Raw genomic sequence first — 20980 nt, forward strand, 5'->3', positions numbered from 1 at the left:
GAGATGCGTTGTCAAAACACCCCTCTCTTGACAGGCAGGTTATTTTTTATTTATCAGTAAGGGGGCATGTAAAACCCCCCTGAGGAGCATTTGGTGCCCTCTGGGACATGGCTGCAGCTGTGCTTGGCCCCTGGTCCAAGCCAGCAGAGCAAGTTCCATGTTCTTTGAAGAGGTGGAAGACCCCTGCTCTACACGAACTCTGCTTTTTTTCCAGATTAAGCTTGAACGAGTCAGAAAAATGTCCTTCGTCGATATATTGCATGGAAGAAGCTTTTCAGGGTGTGGCTGGTGTAACTGTGGGGCAACCCTGTCTCCTTTTGTTTAGGGAAGGCTTAGGCCATAGTATGTTATCTGTGGGAGGATGTGTGAAGGAACAGTAGTAGCAGCAACTGGAAGGGACTGTGCGAAGCCGGCAGCGAATGCATCCTGTCGGCATGGGGAGGGTGGCACAGGGAGAGGCTGAGAATGGAGAGGGAGGAATGAGATCCATGGTCTTTAAAGGAAAAACAATGGGAAAGCAGGTTTGAAAATAGAAAGATTAAGCTGGAGGGGGTGGGAGAGACGAGAAAAGTAGGTGAAGAAAGAAGAGGGGGAAAGGCAGAGAGGCAGTGGGGAAGACAGAAAGTGACACAGAAAGGGGGTGGAGAAAAAGGGAGGAAGAGAGAGAGAGAACCACATTAAAGGAATAAAACGAAGCAACTGAGAAGAACAAGGAGCACAACTTAACTACAAAAGGGAAAAGTGCTAAAGCAAGGGAAGGAGACTGAAGACAAGATACTGGAAATCGGGTAAGTGACCAGGAGGGGGAAATAATAGAATTGCAGAAGTGTCTGTAGCACATCAAGTTATTAAATTCAAGGGGAAAACAGCGTAAGGGAAGAAATGGATTTGGAGAGGCAGGAAAAGAAGGATGGCCAAAAATAACTTAAGAAACTTATTTTTTCTTTAATTTTCTCTTCAAAACATTCCCACTAGTAGCTGGGTTTGGGACATTTTAAAAATTAACTGGTTTTTGCCAGAGGAAGCTACAGAAATGATGAGTAACTTCCCTCTGATGAACATGGATTTCATCAGTAGATTTCAATGTATAGGAAAACAGGATAAGAGCCCCAAATACCCTCAGGCAAATTGAAGTTTCTGTCAATCCCATTTCAGCATGCTGTCGAGCTGCTCGGGGGACAGTGGTGAAGGGAACTCTTACCTAAGAGAGGCTCTCAGGGTATAAACACTTTATCAAGTGTCTGCGTGAACCGCCTGTATTCTGGAGCGCGCAGGATGGTGGCAAAATGTTGCCGTTTCTTTTGCTTGAGAGTGCTTGTGTGCTGGCTGGTCTGTGACATGGAGTCTGGGAATGTAACTCAAACACAGAGAAGTGCCTTGCTCGTATCTCCCAACCGCCCGTACTGCGCGCCGCGAGGGAATGCCTTTCTTCTCCATCCCGACACTGCCCATGGCAGCCTCAGCAAAGAGGCATGCAGACCTAAAGGGACAAATGTCCTCTCCCACACTAGCAGCTGCTGCTTCTTTTTATTTGCCTTCCTAACTTTTTCCCCTCTTTTTGTACTTGGAGTAATTATTCAATGACCTTTCCATGATTTAACACTGCTAGTGTGTCCACCGAAGATTTCAAAGAATAATTGAAAATATGGTACCCCCATACACCCACCTGGAAAGATGCAACCTCATTTAGTGTAAAGGTTGCCTGCTAATTGCCACTTCTGATTGTGGTGGCTCCTTTGATTTCCTAAAGGGTCGTTTGACTGCCCATTTGTCATGTATAATGAGCTTTGTGGCACTCTGGTTTTAACACCTCAGGTAAACTGAGGCAGTGCCTCTGTCCCTGAAGTACTGTAAAAAATCTTTAGAGGACCATATAAGTAGCTTTTCTGGACAAACTTCAGCTAAAAAAGTCGCAGGCTGCATGACCCTTAAGCATTAAACTCTTTTTCTGTGCTAATAAACCCATCAAAGTTCCTTGGTGAAGCAGCGTGTGAGAGTTTTTCCCTGCTGCTGCCTATGTGATCCTCTGTTTAAAGAACTTAATGCATGTAACATATGTATGCATATGTGTGTGCAGCTAGGAGTGGGTTAATAACAGTTATTCAGAACCCTCACAAGCTAAAAAACTCTGCATTTCCTGGTATTTTTCAAAATCTACACTGAGAAGAGCACACATTTCTAACTTTGTCCCCCCTTTCCTTGGGAGCAGAACAGTAGTTTAGGAGAATTCTTGAGGCTTCAGGGTTTAAAATACTCGTCAGGCTCCCGGTCGCTTGGGAACTATGTTAAGTATTCCTGTTACTATAACTATTTGGGGTTGCTGGTTTTTTTTCCACTCAACAGCATGTGGTATCACAACATTTTAGTATCATGGGCATTAAAAATGTAAACCCTGACAGAAAATACAGGACTCCATACCTTAGCCCTTCTGCTCTCTCTGACCTTCAGACGGGTTTCACGCATTCCGAACGTTTGCCCGTTTTCTGACTTATCTTTCAGCATCGAAAATAGACGAGAAGGAATGAGTAATCCAGCACTGTAGCTGGTCATTAGGGAGCACATTTCAGAGGCTGCTCCACACATCGGGTGCTGCCGCAGGAGGCACGAGCACAGAGGCTTAAAATTAGAAATAGTTCCCAGGAGGCATCAGAGGTTCCTCAGTCTTGGGGCTAAGAATTCATAAAGGGAGGGGAGGGGGATCAATTTTACAGCTATCGATAAGAAACTCAGAGATCTCCATGGACAATACTCAACTCTTCCCTGAGACAAAGAAATATTCATGCCACACAGCTCATACTGAGCAGAGAGATCCATGCTTTTATGTCTCTCTAGTGTGTCTTCAAAGGGCGATCAGGGGGTTTTAACGTAAGAACTAAGGGGTTTACACTTACATTTCCATCCTTCTTCATTTTCTATGTCACTATGGACATGCCCTGAGAATGGCTGAGAATTTCCATATGAAACTCCTCTCCCTTAGAAGCAGAAAAGCTGAGGGATGCTTTGGTCAAGGCAGAGGGGAGCTCAGAAAGCGAAGCAGCCTGGCAAGGGTGACGGCTGCAGAGTCCAGGGTCTCCAGATGCATTCAGATGTCTGCTGAAGAAGGGAGGGAATAGTGGGATGGGAGAAAAACTGTCTCCAGTTTATAATCAGATAAAGCTAAATCTGATAAATCAGATAAAGCTTCAAGAGGACTGGGGTTAATTCTTGTTTCTTACTCCAATTTCCTCTGTCCCGATGGGTCAAATCACTTAAACTACACAAATGTGCCCTCAGTGTTTTCTCTTGTCTTCTGGATATCTGACTTCTAGATGTGGTGCAACTGGTGGAAGTGATAAACTCTTCCACTCCAGCATAAACCAGACAGAGCTCTGCTTTGAATACACATTATATAGTGCCAAGTACATTGGAAAGAAAAAACAGAATAGCAATATCACCAAACAGCTTCAAAAGTAAAGGACAGTTTTTATCTTAATCTCTCACTGCCTTAGTTCCTCAGCTGTAAAGTAGATCTAATACCATCTCCTCACCTCTGGGTGGTAATGAAAATAAGTAGATTTATATTTGTGAAGCAATCAGATACTGTTGTGCTGAAAGCCATAGGAAAACCCATGAGGAAACTAATAATTCTGTCTTTAGAACTGGACTTGAATAATGTACAGTAAATGAGGCACAGGCCACCCACTGAACAATGAGGAGAAAACAAAACATTGAATGGCTGCTTTTCAAGAAAGCCCCAGTCAGGCTGGCACAGAACAAGACAAGCATCCTGTGCAAAGAATGAGGTGACAATGTGAGGATGTGGTTAAAGACTCGCAGCTAAGAGGCACAGGCACAAAGAGATTGAATTTAGATTGCTGAGAACAGTAACCCTGCATTTCCTAACTCCCTACTGCTGGGCTTTGCCAGTTTATTAGTAGTTAGTTTCAAAGGTTGTGTATATTTGTGTATAAATGTACATACACTGAGTACAAAAATAATCCACTCTCAAGCTATAGCGAGACTTCACCCTGAACGTGAAATTAAATACAGCAGTGAGGCTGGAGTGTGAAAAGAATCCTACAGATTTTTGGAAAGAAGGAAGAAATGAGATTTGACAAGGTAGTAATAAGTGGAAGATAGATAGTCACTGAAAATTTCCCCGTTCTAAGACTGAAAGGATTAGCAACTTGGGTGCTGTAGAGAGTTAACTGGTCAAAACTGCCAAAAAGCTGAGGCAAGGCTCTCCAGGGGAGGGAAGCTTGACTGTAGGAGAGCAATGGAGAACTGATAGACAGAGTCTCTCACTGGGGTGAGAGGAAGGAAGAAAGGATGGGAAAAGTCTGAATGAGAGCTCTCTCCTTCTCCCACTCCCTCTCCAGTCTGTTTTGTTTCAACACTATAACAAGTTGCGTCTCACGCAGTCTCTGAACCAGCCTAAATTCACATGGGCAGGTTTCACTGCTGCCATGCTGTACCCCATGTGATGCCTGCCATCACTGCATGTCTCCTTGTATCCACTGACAAAACAGTGCTCGAGATCAGCTCCTCTCAGCAGAGCTCAGGAACAGCTTTACTACAGCAGCCGCCGAATTTCTGAGCGTGTTTCTGTTCTCCAGAGCTCCCTATGCCCTGTTTGGCTGTCCCCTCACCTATATTTAGCCTGATTTAGCCTGCCCAATTTAGCATGATCTGCAAATTCATATAGGTTTGCTTCTCTCTGCAGAGATAAAGAGACTGGAAAGAGCACCAAGTTTGCAGCATTTACATCAGAGACAGAATTTATGAGGTATTTTTCTGGCAAAAAGCACATTTAGCTTGTCCCAAGTCCAGTTTTGTCATATTTGTTGGGGTCTCTAAGGACCCACATTTCTCTAAGGCAAAGAGAGAGAATCCCAAGAGAATCAGAAGGTGCTCTCTGCATTCTCGGTGTAAGCCTGGATATCACTATCATGTAACTGTTTGATGCAGGCTTTTCAAAGACAATGGGATAGATTCATTTCTCAGCTTGACTCAACTGAGTTCAAGGTCTTTTCTGTTCTTGGTCTCCTGTGACTACATCAGGCAGAGCTTGGCCCTAATATTTGGATATATGAAAGCAGAGGGGGGGAATAGCATGAGATGTCCTGGATAGACAGCTAATAAAAATTCAACCGATTGCGAGCCTGCAGCTTCCACCACCACTTGAGATGAAAATATTCTACATATTATTACCATCTGTGTGTGTAACACATCCCTGATGTACACACGGGAAGGTGCTGAGTGACTTCCCTGTGTCTGTGCCCCTGTGTGCGTCAGGGCTGTGTGTGTGGAGGAGGTGACAGGTCATTCAACTCCCTTATCTTCTCACCCACTCTTTTTTGTGAACTCTGAGATTTTCCACATTTGGAGAGGAGGGGGAAAGCACACCTCGTCAGGGAGTAACAAGCTGTCTGCAGCTACAAGTAGGGCCAGTGGTCTGGATACCAGTGTGACCCTCCCAGAAACTGCAGCGAACTTGGAGGAGCAGAAAGATAAGCAGCACTGGATGTCTGTCTTCTGGGACAGGAGCTGTTAACACAGAGCTGTTCCTCTCCAGTGAGATTCAAACACTGGGGTCAAAGTCACTCTCCCTATTACTAGAACTAGAAGGAACTAGAGAGGAACCTATCCAGATGTGTTTGGGGGTTTTTTTTCTTTAAAAAGCATAAATAAGTACACAACTACTTAGTCCAGACTCATGTGCAGATCAAATCTGGCCAAAGAACTGGCCTATTTCAGGCAGACACTTGTGATAAGCACATGCATGAATATATGAAGCCAGAGGGATGGTACTTGGACAAAAATGCCTAACAAGTCATTGCTTGTCTACTGTACCCCCATATGAAGGAGCCAATGTCAGTAAATGGTGAACAAAAAGATACCTGCTCAGGTGGGCTTTAGCATCAATCTGTGTTACAAAACTATGAGAAGCCTCTGGAATTCAAAGCATCTCACCACACTGGACAGTGCATTTCTAACTTTCTTCATATTTTAATGCTGTAAGCTACTTGTCCCCAAAATGCTTCCTGACCAGGCCCTGGTAACGAAGGAACGCTGTATACGTACACTGAAAAGGCTGCTACTTCCTTTTTGGGCACTGACCATGGCCGTGGGCTCTGCCAGCAATAACAAGATATTTGCCTATTCAAAAAGTACCAAAACCAACCCCCACAAAACCAGCAAATCAAAACAAAAAGCCCCTGGTTCTGCCAGCTGTACCTGCTACAGAGGGGCAGCACGAGAGAGTTTTCTTTCAGGTAACCAAGAGAGTGTTGTCCTGGGGCACAGGACAGGAGAGAAGAGCAGCGGTCTGTAGAAGCAGATGTGCTGTAGAAGCAGCACTGTGTTGTTGTCACGAGGTTTAAGAGGCAGTGCTGCACAGAAAAAAGGGCACAAGTTTGCAAGTGACAACTCCTGAGCTCTGCCCCCAGACTGTCTCTAACACAGTGACCACAAAAAAGCAGTTTGTCCTTTCTGTTGCAGTGATCACCATCTGCAAGATAGAGAGGACAGCATCTGCACTGCATGGGGTGCTGTGAGGCTGGACTACTGCTGACAGCGGGCTGGAGATCCTTAAGTGAAGTAGCATTAACCAACCTCCAGTTCAGAGCTGAAAGCGTCCTTCTTAAGCACTTACAGGTGTGAGAGGACAGTTTTGTAGTGAGGGCTCCACTCATGTATGGCTTCAGCCTGACAGGTGAAGGGGATGTCCTCAGGGTGGACATCCATTGTGCCACGTGCTGGCCTGGACCTGCTAGGAGGCAACACAGCTGGAGGAGGGAAAGCCACAAGCAGTTGGTAGGCACTGAGCATGCCACAGCTGGCCTGGATGCTCCACGGCAAAGGGTTGTCACTGTTCATGTGCCCAGTACCCAAAGGGGACGGCTGCCTCCCCATTTGGCAGCTTGGAGGGGATGCACTTGCTGCAGGGTCTCCACACACAGCTACGTGTCCGGAGTGTGAGCCTCTTAAAACACCCAGGGCCCCAGCCCTCCAGTGTGTTGGGAAATCTCAGTACCTATCAGAGACATGCATTTGTATCCGACTGAGCAAATCACACAGAGAGACTGGGTAGAAATACAATGGCTTTGAATTCGATACTTTCCCCCTCCCTGGGAACTGTGCTTGCCTCACACAAAGGAGCCTTCCTCAGAGAGCCTCTCCACGTGCCCCTGGGACCTGCCAAGGGGAAGAGGTGAGCCCAGCGAGGCAGAGCAGAAACAGTGTTATAATCAGACTCTCCACTTTATTTTAGAAACATCCTGCAGAGATGGCGACCTCCTGTCACCTTCCTTGTGGGAAAAGCCAGCATGAAGTGTCGAGCTCAGCTATTTATATCACCACTGATAGTCTTGCCTGTCTTCTAAAGAGGGGGAAAGTTTCTTCCTAACAACCCCTGGGGAAATAAACTCATATAAAGATGATTGCACAGGGACAGCCCTCCTGGCTCTCTGGTGTGAATCTCCTAGCTGTTCATCCAGCCCTGGCTAGTTCCAGCCAGAATAAGTGTGCTGCCTGGAGCAAGCAGCAGCGACGTGAAGTGCTTGCCTGTCCTTCAGAGCACGTGGCATCACCAAGAGGATGAGAAAAACTGCTTAGGGGGCAACGGACACTTCTCTTCCCACAGATAAACGTGGTGCAAAAAAGGAATGGCAGAGAGCAGCCAGTGGCTGGTGAGCCAGCCTGGTGTACCAGCAGGTGCTGTCCCCACTGGGGTATTTTTATCATGGAATTTGGCAGTCACAAGGCAGCCCGGAGCTGAACAGACTTCAGGCTTGGCCTGTGGTGTGATACTCAGTTTTCCCCAGCTTTAATAGCATTCCAGGTGATGATTAAGCTGGGTCTGTGCCAAGCTGCCACTGGTCTCTGTCACACACGCACTTCCCGGTGCCAAGATCCCATGACTGAGACAGCTCCTGTGTTGATCCAGCAGGACGCTGTCAGCCAGAAGCATGGCAGGGCAGTGGCACAGCCCACAGCTGTACATGAATAGGCATGACCCTGCTGTCAAGACCGTCTCCTATCAGGTGCCGAGACCCCACAAAGATACCCAGAGGTATTTTTTGCCAAGTCACACCAGAGTGAGACCAGATTTGCCCAACTGAGCCCAAACTAGGAATATAAAAGGCTGCAGATGCTCAGACACCGAGAGGTCAAAGCATGTGAGGGCAACAGTAGTCTGGGAATGAGGAAAGAGAGCTATATGGAAAATTCCCAAGAATAGTAAAGCCCTGAGGAGAAAGGCTGGGTCAGGGGCAGCTCTGCATAGCCAGGAAAAGCTGTCAGGAGGGTGACAGCAATCCTTCTTTTCTTGCTGGCAACAGAGAGAGAGATGCTCTAGAATACCCTTGGTCTGGCACTCCAAGAATAGCTCAGCAATAACTATCAAATATCTAAGCCAAAACCACTGCTCTAGGAAGGAACCTCCTTCTCTTAGTTTCCAAAATCCATTCTCCTGTGGCCACCTACCCCCTCACAGCAGCCACCTCAGCTCTCTGTGGGGCTGTAGCAGGATGATCAGGAGGCATCTTTGGGCAGCCCCTCCTTTAGACAGTCTGTGCAGGGGAGGACAGAGGAAATGTCCCTATTGTCTAGCCTAAGCCTCATGACTGTCAGCTTTGGATCCTTCTGATTTACAGCCTCCTAAAAAATTCTGTGCATGTGTGAGACAGGTGAATTACTGTTCTTCAGGCATTCATTACCATTTTTTATTTCTGGGCTCCTCCTGCGCTTGCGTTTGCTTTAGTTTGTGTTCTGCACATACTGATTTTTACAATTTGCAAGTGCCTGGGTATAGTGGCCTTCCCTGAGGAAAACAAGCCAGAGTAAAACCCCAAACAACCTGCACACTGTAGAACTGATGGGAAGAGCGGCTCAGTTTGTGACTGTACGTCCCTATGGCAGGAAGGAAAACTCAGCCTTTGCAAAGCCGTTTTTTATTCATTTTTGGGCTAAAAAGTGGGTTCGTTTTTGTGCAAAACAGCAAGGTGAAACAAGAGAAGGCAGCTGTCAGCTGACAGCAGCAGGAGCAATAGGGGTAACTGCAAACAACATAAATTCACCTGGATAAATGAGGACACTCACTACTGTCCATGCTGTCTTGTTAAGGAATATCTCACGCATATAATTGTGCTACAGCATAAAGACATTGATTGGACACACCTATATATTGAACTGTAGATAGCTGGTTGTTGCCTTTTCTGCACTCCGTGGGGGAAAAACCAAACATACTGATTTCAACACCACAGGCTGTAAATATTTCCCATCACTGATTTATCTGCCTGTATTGAATCCCCTGGTGCTCCTGCAATGGATCCATATGCTAATTTCTCCAGAATGCAGTAACTGCACTAAAGCTATTTCAGAAGGTAAGACAGACCCACTCATTCACCAGTTTTCACCAGTGCAGACAAGAGGAGCCAGAAAGACCAGCTGATTTTCTGTGTTACTGCTCCTCTAGCTCTGGGCTGGCAGCTGATGAAACATTCCTCATATGCCAAGGAGCCACCAGGATCTGCATCAGCATGATTGCAGCATGCCTGCCAGAGCAGGAAAGAGCCAAAGCCCATCCTTTGCTTTCTGGTATGTCCCTTCTCCCTCCCCACACAGCCTCTGCCTGGTGGTGGGGCAGCAAGTGGCCACCTCCCTGTCTCCTTACCTGGGCAATCCTCCCCTTTCCACAGGGTAGCCCTGAGAAGCACCACGAATTTAAGGATTCAACTTTTGATCTTTTCCCCCCCCACCATCCTTGCAGATGGACACAGCACATGAACAAGCAGGGCATAAATCATCATGTGCGCTGCCACATTAAATGATCTCCCGCACACAACCAGAGGAGGGGATGTTGCTCCCCCAAGTCTATCCCTCTGTTCTTCAGCTTTTCCTCACAGGAAAATCTACACAATATTGCCGCAGTAAATTTTCAGCTTTTAACAGCGTCTACTCTCCACAGACATTCTTTGCACCATAACAATAATCGGCTCTTAAAAACAGGACAAGGGACAATAAAGAAGGAGAGTTAACAATTTGGTCCCTATGGCTTTGGGTTTTACCTTGACTAGTGCTTTTAATATTTCATTATGATGATTATTTTTACATTTACTTATTAAAATTCTATTTTCCAAAAGAGTGACTGTGAGAGAACATTATCTCCAAGGTAGTACTGAACACTTTATAGCACCTAGCCCTTAATTCACACACAAGGGAGAGCTTTGCAGTGCCCTGGGAAGGTAAGTATGGGGAGTATAACTGGATCAAATGATTGCTCAAGCACTCCCACAGAGCCCCACAAAAGATGGATTAAAGCCATTGCTACCTTTTTATGCATGAGGTTAAGTAACTTGTCCAGAAACAGTCTGTCAGAGTCAGAAACAAACCTGAAGCAGGCTCTCCTGCATCTTCACTTCGCACTCTTACTACTAGTCCACCAAACCTTTCCTCCCACCTACCAACAGCACTTCCCAGGAGCTGCTGGTCCTCAGCAGGCACTTCAAAGGAGGCTTTTTTTTCTTCTTCTGTGTCAATTGAACTGTGAATTTTGTCTCAGAACTTCAGAAGAGAGGAAGGAGCAAGACCAACCATATAGATTTTGCAGCAGTTCCCTCTCAGAGAGGCACGACAGGGCGGCAGAGGATTGGGTTTACAGGACTCACATAGTTCACCAAGGTCTTTACGCCCCCCCCAAAAATATTTGCAAATTGTAAATTAAACACTTGCAGCTGGTGACACTGCAAAACCAAAGCAAAACCTACGGACGAGGGCGGGTGGGCAACAGAAAGATTTTCTCTGCGCTTCTCTCAGTGGTGGCATCGAGCTCATAGATGAAGCCCAGAGCTGTGAGCACTTCACGTTCCAGCTGTTGGTGCAGGCATTACCCAAAGGTAACATATGAAAGTGCCAAGGCACTGCTCAGCCCAGGCTGTAGACCCCAGTCCCAACTCCCAGGGGATCAGCCCAGTAAGGGTTCCCCAGAGCACAGTTTGCAGACAAATGAATGCTGCTTGAACTGCGCCGTCCACAGAGGATGCAACATGCAGACCACAGTGAAAGGACTTTCTGAACTGAGAATACATCTGGCTCGCCCTCCAGGTTTCGGCAGCCCGTTTATCAGGTTGTAGTTGTGCTATGCAAAAAAAAAGATCACTTTTTGTCTCAGTAACTGAATTAAAAAACAAACAAACAAACCCAACACTACTACATTGTTTTCAGTGGATATGAAACAGAGTTTTCAGCAAACCAGACCTCATTCATTTCAGGTCAAATGAAAACATTTCTAATAACACAAAACAAAGCACTTCACTCCACTCATTGTCAGCTGGGCAGTCCCTAACCCTCCTTAGAACCACTCTCTTCTGTTTGCTCCCACAGAGGCTGTGTCCAATTCTCAGGACTTCTCACCCCTCCTGGTGAGCAGAAATGGGAGACTGGAGTTTCCTGGGAGAGTTCCTCGAAGAGGTCCACAAACACTCCACAGTGGTGGGGAAAGTCTGGTTGACTGTGCTCTTCATCTTCCGGATGCTGGTGCTGGGTACGGCAGCCGAGTCCTCCTGGGGGGACGAGCAGTCTGACTTCATGTGTGACACCCAGCAGCCTGGCTGCGAGAACGTCTGCTACGACAAGGCCTTCCCCATCTCCCACGTCCGCTTTTGGGTCCTCCAGATCATCTTTGTCTCCACCCCAAGCCTGGTGTACATGGGCCACGCGATGCACACGGTGCGCATGGAGGAGAAGAGGAAGATGAAGAAGGCAGAGATAGAGGCCCAACAGATGAAGAACGGTGGTGACACATACTACCAGCAGAAGTGCTCCGTGCCAGAGAAGGCTGAGCTGTCCTGCTGGGATGAATCAGGAGGCAAAATCATACTCAGGGGCAGCCTGCTGAACACCTACGTCTACAGCATCTTGATCCGGACGGCCATGGAAGTGGCCTTCATTGTGGGACAGTACATCCTGTATGGGATCTTCCTGGAGACCCTGTACGTTTGCCAGCGGGCACCCTGCCCCCACCCCGTCAACTGCTACGTGTCCCGTCCCACGGAGAAGAACGTGTTCATCATCTTCATGCTGGCTGTGGCCGTGCTCTCCCTGTTCCTCAGCTTGGCCGAGCTCTACCACTTGGGCTGGAAGAAAGCCAAGGAGAGGTGCTCCCGCTCCTACAAGCTCAGCTCCAGCACGGCCCCCGCCGGATTGGAGTCTGCCCCACAAGCAGAAAGGGCCCAGATGTACACTCCCCCGCCGGATTTTAACCAGTGCTTGTCAAGTCCCAACGGGAAGTTCATCAGCCCCTTCAGCAACAAGGTGGCCTCCCAGCAGAACACCGCCAACTTTGCCACCGAGAGGGTCCACGGCCAGGAGGATGCTGCTGGTGAAGGGCCTTTCATTAAGTCAAGCTACGTGGAGAGCCCAGAGGTGGCCAGTGAAAGCGCAGCACCCGCCTTCCCCGAGAGCTACTTCAATGAGAAACGCCGGTTCAGCAAGGCCAGCCGTGCCAGCAGCAAGGCAAGGTCGGATGATTTGTCTGTGTGACCTGTCTCCAGCAGGGATGAGGAGAAGGGGCAGCCTCAGTTCTCGGTAAAAGTTCTGCAAAGTGGGCGCCAAACTCTCGCCACTAACCTCTCTGTGTTAACACCCTCTTGCTCCTTTCCAGCGAACATCATCGCTACACTGCAGAAAGCACCTCTCACAGCTTGAGGCAGGGACAGCCACTGGGATACAGGCACTGAAGAGAGGCACTAATTTTGGGATGGGAAGCTCTCAGCCGTATTTTCATCATGGGACCCACAGGGATTAGAGGCTCCCCATCCTTAGCCTGGTAGAGCACAGGCCAGCAGCCTCCTGAGCTGCCCAGTGGGCATCCACTGCAACACTGTATTCAACAGACTGAATAATGGATCTCAACCATCACACAACTTCTTTGGTGTCTATTCAGTATTTGCAACATCAGCTTGGCAATTACACTGAGCTGAAGCTTCTCTCACCTGCAGGGAGCAGAAACACATCAGTAGGCTTTCTGAAAGAAAGACTTTCTCATCTGCTTTGTTCTGGCTCTTTCTAACCTTCCCTTTCTCTACCTGAGGCCAGATATTTTATACCAGTTTACCTTACACAATAAATCCTACTTGAATTTTTTGACACTGTGTATATAACAACTCTTCACCATAAATAAGGACGTCTTTGGTCCCCCCGGCACAGCTGCCTCATGTCTAACATTGGAATCCCTTCCTCATTCCCAAGTCAGGGCAGCAGACTGGCCCTAGGGAAATCACTTAGATGACCAGTTGTTGAAGACTAGAGAATTTTCCCATGATACTTGTGTCATCCATCCTAAGCAAGACATCCATTAACAGAAAGAGAGACTCTCCTGTGGGAACAGATATATTCCTTGAAAAAAAGAGGAATTATCATGTGGAAACAAAGTGAGTTCCCCCTTTTTAAACTCATCTTTCAAGCAACCTGAATGCTGCTGAAAGGGTGCTGCCAGCTGCCCATTTGAGAGAAAAGCATCCTCTGTTTATCTGGTACGGCCTGTGTCTTCTCACCAACCTACCAAAACACTTCAGCATCTCTTGCAAGGAGCAAGAGGCTTCCCCGTCCTGCACATCACACACATTGTCATCTTGGCTGCTCTCTCAAGTCAGTCAGCACAAGTCATTTTTCCTCACAGCAAGTCCCTGCTCTGTTATCAGATCATCACTCCATCCCTAGCACACCTGGCATAAGAAGTCACCCACGGGCTGGGTCTTTCCACCGCTGTAGCCTCTCAGAGCAGCCACTGGGGCCCAGCACTGCACAGTGAGGCTGAGGTCTGTAGGCAGCTCCCATTCAAGATACCTTTTACCGGAGCTGACTTTAATTCTCTGTTAAAGTTATCTGCTAAACAGATCTAAGCTGCTCCCTGCTGTTTACCCTGTGCTGCCTTTTCAGGCACGGGCCACAACAGACTCCCCAACACTGGACTGCACGAGCGAATGGCCAGGGACCAGCTTAGGAGGGGACTGAGCCATTCCCTCTCTTAGGGCCATGGAAAGGCATTGTGAGTCCTTGCTCCTGATACACAGTTAGCTTTGGTACAGTTCCCTGTGTACATACATACATGCTTACACTCTCAGAGGGGGGGGAAACCATTTTTTTTTTCCGTTTGTAAGTTTTTACATATTTGTATTTTTTAATCCTGAAAAGACCCGCGTGTTCTCCTTAACATGTGATTTTAGTCAATCGTGTCTAGGTTTCTCCTAATAAAGTTCTAACTCGATCTCTTCTTGTGATGCTTCTCCTCTCACATGGCTGAGAATGAGCTCCAGTATCAACCAGGCTGCCCGCCAGCCTCTGCTGCTCAGAGATCACAAAAATTCCCAGCGCCCAGAGTGGCAGGAATGAGGGGAGGGTTTGGCCAGGGGGATAAATAATAAACATTGGGAAATGATTGATTGACTGGCTAACAGAAACCTCCCCCAGCTCCCCTGCCTGTCTTTGCATTACCAAGGAAGATGGAGAAGAGCTGGTCAGAGGGCAGAGCTTCCATCCTCTTGCAGTGGAAGCACTCGACCCTTGCATCTCCTGGCACACCTCTGCACCCACAGAGGCCACCTGTGATGGGAGGCCTACACAGCAGGGAGAGGGCAGCAAAACCTGTGCCCCAAGCATCTGATTGCTTTTCCATGCAGTAACAGGTCCCTGATGTCTTTTTTAAGAGACAAGGTCACAAGAGACATTGAGAATCCACTGCTAACCATCTCTGCAGGGTTCCTGTGGGTACTCAAATCTCTTAAGATACAGCTGCCCAGCCCAAAGAAAATCCCTTTCTTCCCCCAGCTATGCCTCTTCTTTGAACTTCATTCTTTGCTCCCACTTTGCAACTTTCATAGGCTCTCTCCTTCTGACCTTGCATCCCCCCGTCCACCCAAAGGAAGTGCCCTTCCTCCCTTTTTCCACATGACCTCCCACCCCTTGGGACTGCAGGCTGGGAAGCTGGAGACCAGTAAAGTACTGGGTGCCAGGAAAGACCCTGAGAGGGGGCGTAAAGAACGAATCCAGAATTCAATGAGGACACTAGGACAAGGATCTTTAACTGTGTTAGAAACTACAAGGGACTACAAGGTTAAAGAAGCCTTGGTTTGGGCATTTTCAGCCCAGAAGTGAGGATACCACCTGAGCTCTCACAGCCACCCATAAGAAGGCAGGATTAGGCCTGCAGACCTTGGGTGTTTAACTGGCATTTGCACAGCCCTGAGCATGCCTATCCCACAGGGTGCCACTTTGTTGGGAGAGATATGCAATGAGGAAGTCAGGAGCACTCCCCTTGGAAAACTTGGCTATTGAGTGATATTGCTGATTAGTAGAGCCCACTCAAGCATGAACACAGGCCTTGTTTAATAAACTGTTCTTCACTGAAAACAAGCAATTGCCCAAACTTTAAAAACTCTGAGCTACAGTCTCTGCTGGAGAGCAAGAGGGAAAAAGAGGATAAGGATGTCCTCTGTGCCATGTCAGACCTCTGCAATCCAAGTGCATTCACAGGCGGCACTTTGGTGATCTTTGTGACCACAGGAGTACAACTGTCCCAGCTCTCTGTCTCCCATACTAGGGATGGCATGTATTATCCAAGCAGGTAATTTCCCCCTGACACTCATTTCTTAATGCCATTTCTTCTCATGGCATTATAGGTATAACAAGTGGGGAATATTTGATGGATTGATGTTTGCACTGGCTGACAGATCACAAAATTGTGATTCTTGGAATCCACTGTCAAGGCTGGCCAGGCTATCACACCACAACAGGAGCACATTTACCTCAGGCTGGCCTGTCCTTTCAGACAGATTTAGTATGGATTGCTTTGTGCCAGAAGGATGGGTGGACAGCCTCAGCTGTGACCTGAATCAACAATATATATTAAATTCAGTCCTTGGACAGGCACTCAGTCTTTAAATAGCAGCATTACAAAGACGATGTCTGGGAGAGAGAAAAGAGAAAGCATGAGAGCTTTTCATTTTGCTCCTGTCCCTCTTTTCTCCAGAGTCTTACCTGCTGGGGTCTGCTCAAACTGCCAGAACTCTGAATTCTCCAGCAACAGCTGGAACCAACATTTGACAGAAACACCATCCCCAGTCATCTCCTTGGTCAGCACACCTCAAATCATTTTCTTCTCTAAGTGGTGTTTGAAGGAGTCAGAAGTCGGTCCTGATCTACAGCTTGTGCTGATCAGCTGCTAAGATAGCAGGATAGGGAAACATGCATTTCAACAAGCCCTTAAAACAGAAATACTTAATGCTATAAAAGGAAAATCTATATTTAAAAATACATAGAATGCCAAAACTAATAAAGTAATGAATTGAGACAAGGCCATGCCTCCGAGTTCCTCTCCATGAACAGCCCAGTGGGACAGCTGAGCAGGCCAAGAGACAAATGAGGGAGAAATTGAGAGAGATACTTAAAAGTAATGGTTGATCTAGAGCACATGGGTCAAGCAAGTTGTTTCCTACTTCAGAATATGCGAGCAAGGCAAAACTCAAACAAACTCAGTGGCGGTAACACTCCAGACTGTTAAAAGGGAATAGGTAAAAATACGATAGACTATCCAATCTCCCCTCAAACACTGCTCCATGAAATATGGCTGAGGCCAAGGAATTAGGAAGACCTAAAACCCACAGAATAAAAGCACTGTGTGTTAATATGAATGAGAACAAGCTTGACTGGACTGCAAATGGCCAAAGAACGCAAAATTCACAATTCAGAAAGTCAGCACAGCAGAGGCAATGCTGCTGCCTCCCGGGAAGCCTGGGACTAACACAGGCACGAGGGGAACTGCTGTTCCCAGGGGAGCTCCCCTTGCCCAGGGGATTCCAATACCTCCTCCCAGCAGGGGATCCTGCACAGGGCTGATGCCAGTTTCTGCACACATTTGTGACCAAAGTGCAACATTTCGGTGATTTAGGTTAGAAGCTGCAGCACAAGTGTGGATGGACTGAGAATGAGGATGGAGAGTGGCAGCTTTAGAAGATACACTTTGCAGGAGGAAAAACTGTGACTTTGAAGTGCAAAATTATTAGCTTTGCTTTTGCCTGAAGTGTTCATTGCTTACATGGTCTAGATGATTAAAGATCTTTCTGGTGAGCACGGGAATTGCAATACCATACATATATAACATTGTCATGAAAATATGATGACAGAAAAAGAAAGAGGATCAAATGAGCTTATAACGCTCACTCCAGCCAAACAATGCAGAAATGTTTCGTTTTTCCTCCAGTGAACATTGGTTCACATTTTGAGAAATGAATTTACTGAGACCACATTCACATACCGCCACTGGTTTCCCACAGACGTTTGAGCAATTGAGTTTGACGGGCAACAGAGTTCTCAGAAAGTAAATGTCAGTCAAGGACATTAAATTTTAGATTCATATGGGCCAATATCCACCCCAGAGGCAGCTCTGTGCTCCTCCAGCCCTTGGGAAGCCCAAACAATATTGCGTAACCAATCCTGCCAACCACAAACCAAACCAAACACCTCCACTGCAGACTACAAGCAATAAATACTCACCGAAAGACATTTTAAAGACAGTTATGCATTTAGATTGCTAATAGCAAACATCTAAGAGAACCACGACTGGTGGAACGGTGGTTACTTCAAATGCACTTTTAGGTCCCTTCCACTAGTCCCTAGGCATTACCCAACACATGGCTGGGAATGCTCCATTTCCATGCAGGAATCCCACAGAAGGACAGAGATGGCCAGAGGACCCTGCCTGCTCTGATGCTCATGAAGTTCCCATGGGAAGGTTCAGCAGCCTCTCCATGTGAATGCTTTTCACCCTTTTGTGCTCCTGCACAGAGAGTTTCATCGCTCCCTTGCCAGGCCCTAAACTTGGCAAGCACAAAGCGTCCAAAGGAAGGCCATGAGGATGGTGAGGGGTCTGGAGAGGAATCCTTCTGAGGCCACTTGGTGTGTTCAGCTGGAGAAGAGGAGACTGAGGGGAGACCTCACTGCAGTGACAACTTCCTCATGAGGGGCAGAGGAGGGGCAGGCACTGAGGTCTGCTCTGTGGGGACCAGTGACAGGACTGGCCAGTGCATGGAAAGGACAGGAAAGCGCATGAAGCTGAGCTGGGGGAGGTTCAGGGTGGATATCAGGAACAAGTTCTTCACACAGACGGTGGTTGGGCACTGAAACATGCTCTCTAGGGCAATGGTCACAGCACCAAGCCTGTCTGAGCTCGAGAAGCATTTGGACAACGCTCTCAGGCCCACGGTGTGACTCTTGGGGTGTCGTGTGCAGGTTCAGGAATTGGACTCGATGATCCTTGTGGGTCCTTGCCCACTCAGCATTTTCTGTGATGCCATGAACATACCGTGGCGCCAGCATAAAACACATCCCCCGTCCTCTAATGCAGTTTGCCACGCCAGGCTTCACAGCCAACCTATTAACACAAATCCAGCAGTCTCTGGATGAATAAAATCAATTATTCCACATTTGCTGGAAAAAAAACTATTTCCCCAGAGCAAGTCAGGAAGCAAAACTCAAAAAAACTGCAATATTTACATGTTCCTTTGGAATTATTTCTGGACCGAGGCCTGTAGGACTGCAAAACCAAGTCCCCTGCAGACCACTGTTATTTTCTGAGAGGACATGTCCATCTCTTGGAGCTGGATCACAGCGGGGAGTAGCTCAGGGATTGCTCAGAGCTGCGGTTTGTGACTCACTATTCATACGCAAAAGCTCCTCTTTATCATAAAGCTATTTTAGACAGGAAGGGGTAAAACAGATGGGGCCAAGCTAGAGATCAAAATCTCACCAGAGAGTTAAATTTCATGCTTGTGTCAGACACAAACCTAATCTTAAGAAGGCATGTCGATGATGGTCAGCTATATGACAAATACAAAGAATGCAAAAGGCATATTGAAAGAGTTTCCTAGAAATTGGATATGGGTGGGTAGGCCACGACATTTTTAACAACAGCCCCAGCAAAACCCAACACTCTCATATTCAACTGCACACAGGGTTTCACTAGAAATCATGTTAACCACCAGCTCCTACCCTTAAAAGGAATCAGATTAGCAGCAAGAGGCAAGCCTGAGGTCAGAAACTTGCTGCTATTTGTTTGGGTTTGTTTTTTAAGTAAATGCTGTGCCAGCTCTTCAGCCTGGGAACAAAGTTTGAAGTTGAAAAGTGCTTCTGACAGAACAAGTTTGATGGGTGCCAGGCTACAGGCAAGACTTCAGAAACAAGTGCCTAAAATTAGCCATTGCTAAGTCATGTAGTCCAATGAAGCCACGTTTTCTTCCCACCTTTCTTTTGTTCCACTTCAGCCCAGATTCGAAAAAGCACTTAGGTACACATGCATAGCAGAAATTACCATCATCTTTGCAACATAACAGGAACTGTTGAACCAAAAGTATAGGTGGCAGCTGCTATTCACAGAAAAATGTGGGATTTTTTCCAATTCATATTCATTTCTCACATTCAATTCAATTCATTTTTTTCAGTCTTTACAGATCATAAGAACTCTTTTCTCACCTGTTTTCCCCCATGAAATTAGGCTTTGGATTTTTTTTCCCCTCTGTGGTCTTGTATTTTCCTAGGATATAGTTACAGTTTGCTCTCCAGATTTCTAGCTTCTCCAGATTCCTTTCATCTCTGACATTTCCAGAGAAACGCCAAATTCGAGGACTTTCTGCGAAGTTCATTACAGCACCCAGTCCTACATCAACAATAAAGACATTCATTAAATGAAAGAGAACTCAGAATAATCCTCACTGATTCCTGATGGAGATCTCTGACCAGTCAAGCACATCACAGCTCCCAGCACTGGAAATTATTGGTTAAGGTCCTCTCCCCTGCACTAAGCAGACAGTCAGACCAGCCACCCCAGCATTAAAACCTACAGATCTGTGAAAAATTCACTGTGGTTGATACACTGCAGTTCATAAAGACTGTTTTTTGTCCACGGTGCTGTAGTTTGTTTCAATCCATTTAGCAATATTCATTAGCTCCCCACTTCAAATTAGGGTAATTGAGAGTAAGAGCACACGCAATAAAGTTTTTTACTAAGGGAGACGTGCCCCATTCCTTTCTCCAGTTTATGTATTGACCATGTTGACTTGCAGTCAAGCTTTACCAGGAATCTTTCTCCAAAAACGTCAAATTCATCGTGAAAAATGATGTGCTTTCCCTTTCTTACAGGCTTACTGTCATGGAAGATTTTAAATCACATGTTTCTCTTCCCATTTATTCTATTATCGTACAAGGGAAGGATATTAAACTCCAATTCCAAGACTGTTTTGCCTCTGAACCTTTTTCATGGCTGAAACCACTAAAGCCCTAGAAAAACCTGTGTGTGTCAACCATCCTTAAAATAAATACTAAAACACAGACTTATGACAAAACCAACTTTAACCATAGCATTGTCTGGGATGCTTCAAATTCCTCCTCTCGAGGAATCTCAGTCACCCGCATTAAATGACTCCCAATTGAGACATGAGAACTGGCAGCAGCGTGAATACCCACGGAGCACTGGCTGGTACAGCTGACAGCCAGATGGGATCAGAACAGCAGTAAAAGATAACACTGAGGCTGGACAAGCAGTTCTGGCACCAGTCTGAAAATTTGGAGAGTGCCCTCAAGTTCCTACTCCGGCAAGTTTTGCACCTGACAATAGGCGAGTCACCTTTGCTTGCCTGAAATTCCCACCTGGAAAATTAATACAGTGGCCCTTGCCTCCCACTAGGGAGGTGCTGAGATCCTAGAGGAATGCAATGCCCTGAGATAGACAATAGGTATACAGGGGAACCAGAACAAAAAACCCTTTGTGGGGTTTGTCTCCCTCTATTGCAGAGGGAGACAAATCAGGATAAAAGAGTTTAAACTCTGTGTCTTGAGCTGGCAGTGAAACAGATACAGAACCGTGTGTGTACCCATGTGACATGCACAAAAGCAACAGGACTATTTCCATTTTGTAATAGCTGTGTTTTGATAACCATAAGGGTCCTGA

At 46.7% G+C, this 20980-nt stretch overlaps 1 protein-coding gene across 1 annotated transcript; it reads left to right on the plus strand.

Annotated features, from left to right (window-relative positions):
• The first annotated feature begins 205 nt into the window (after window positions 1-205).
• GJA5 (gap junction protein alpha 5) lies at window positions 206-14246 on the plus strand. Its single transcript, XM_027888335.1, has 2 exons — window positions 206-788; window positions 11365-14246. Exon 2 carries the CDS (start codon window positions 11413-11415, stop codon window positions 12520-12522), a length of 1110 nt encoding a protein of 369 aa, XP_027744136.1. The 5' UTR covers window positions 206-788; window positions 11365-11412; the 3' UTR covers window positions 12523-14246.
• The last annotated feature ends 6734 nt before the right edge of the window (window positions 14247-20980 follow it).

The sequence above is a fragment of the Empidonax traillii genome, unplaced genomic scaffold (assembly GCF_003031625.1).
Source record: "Empidonax traillii isolate 1590-97213 ecotype Southwest subspecies unplaced genomic scaffold, ASM303162v1 scaffold236:size2090792, whole genome shotgun sequence".
Lineage (NCBI taxonomy): Eukaryota > Metazoa > Chordata > Aves > Passeriformes > Tyrannidae > Empidonax > Empidonax traillii.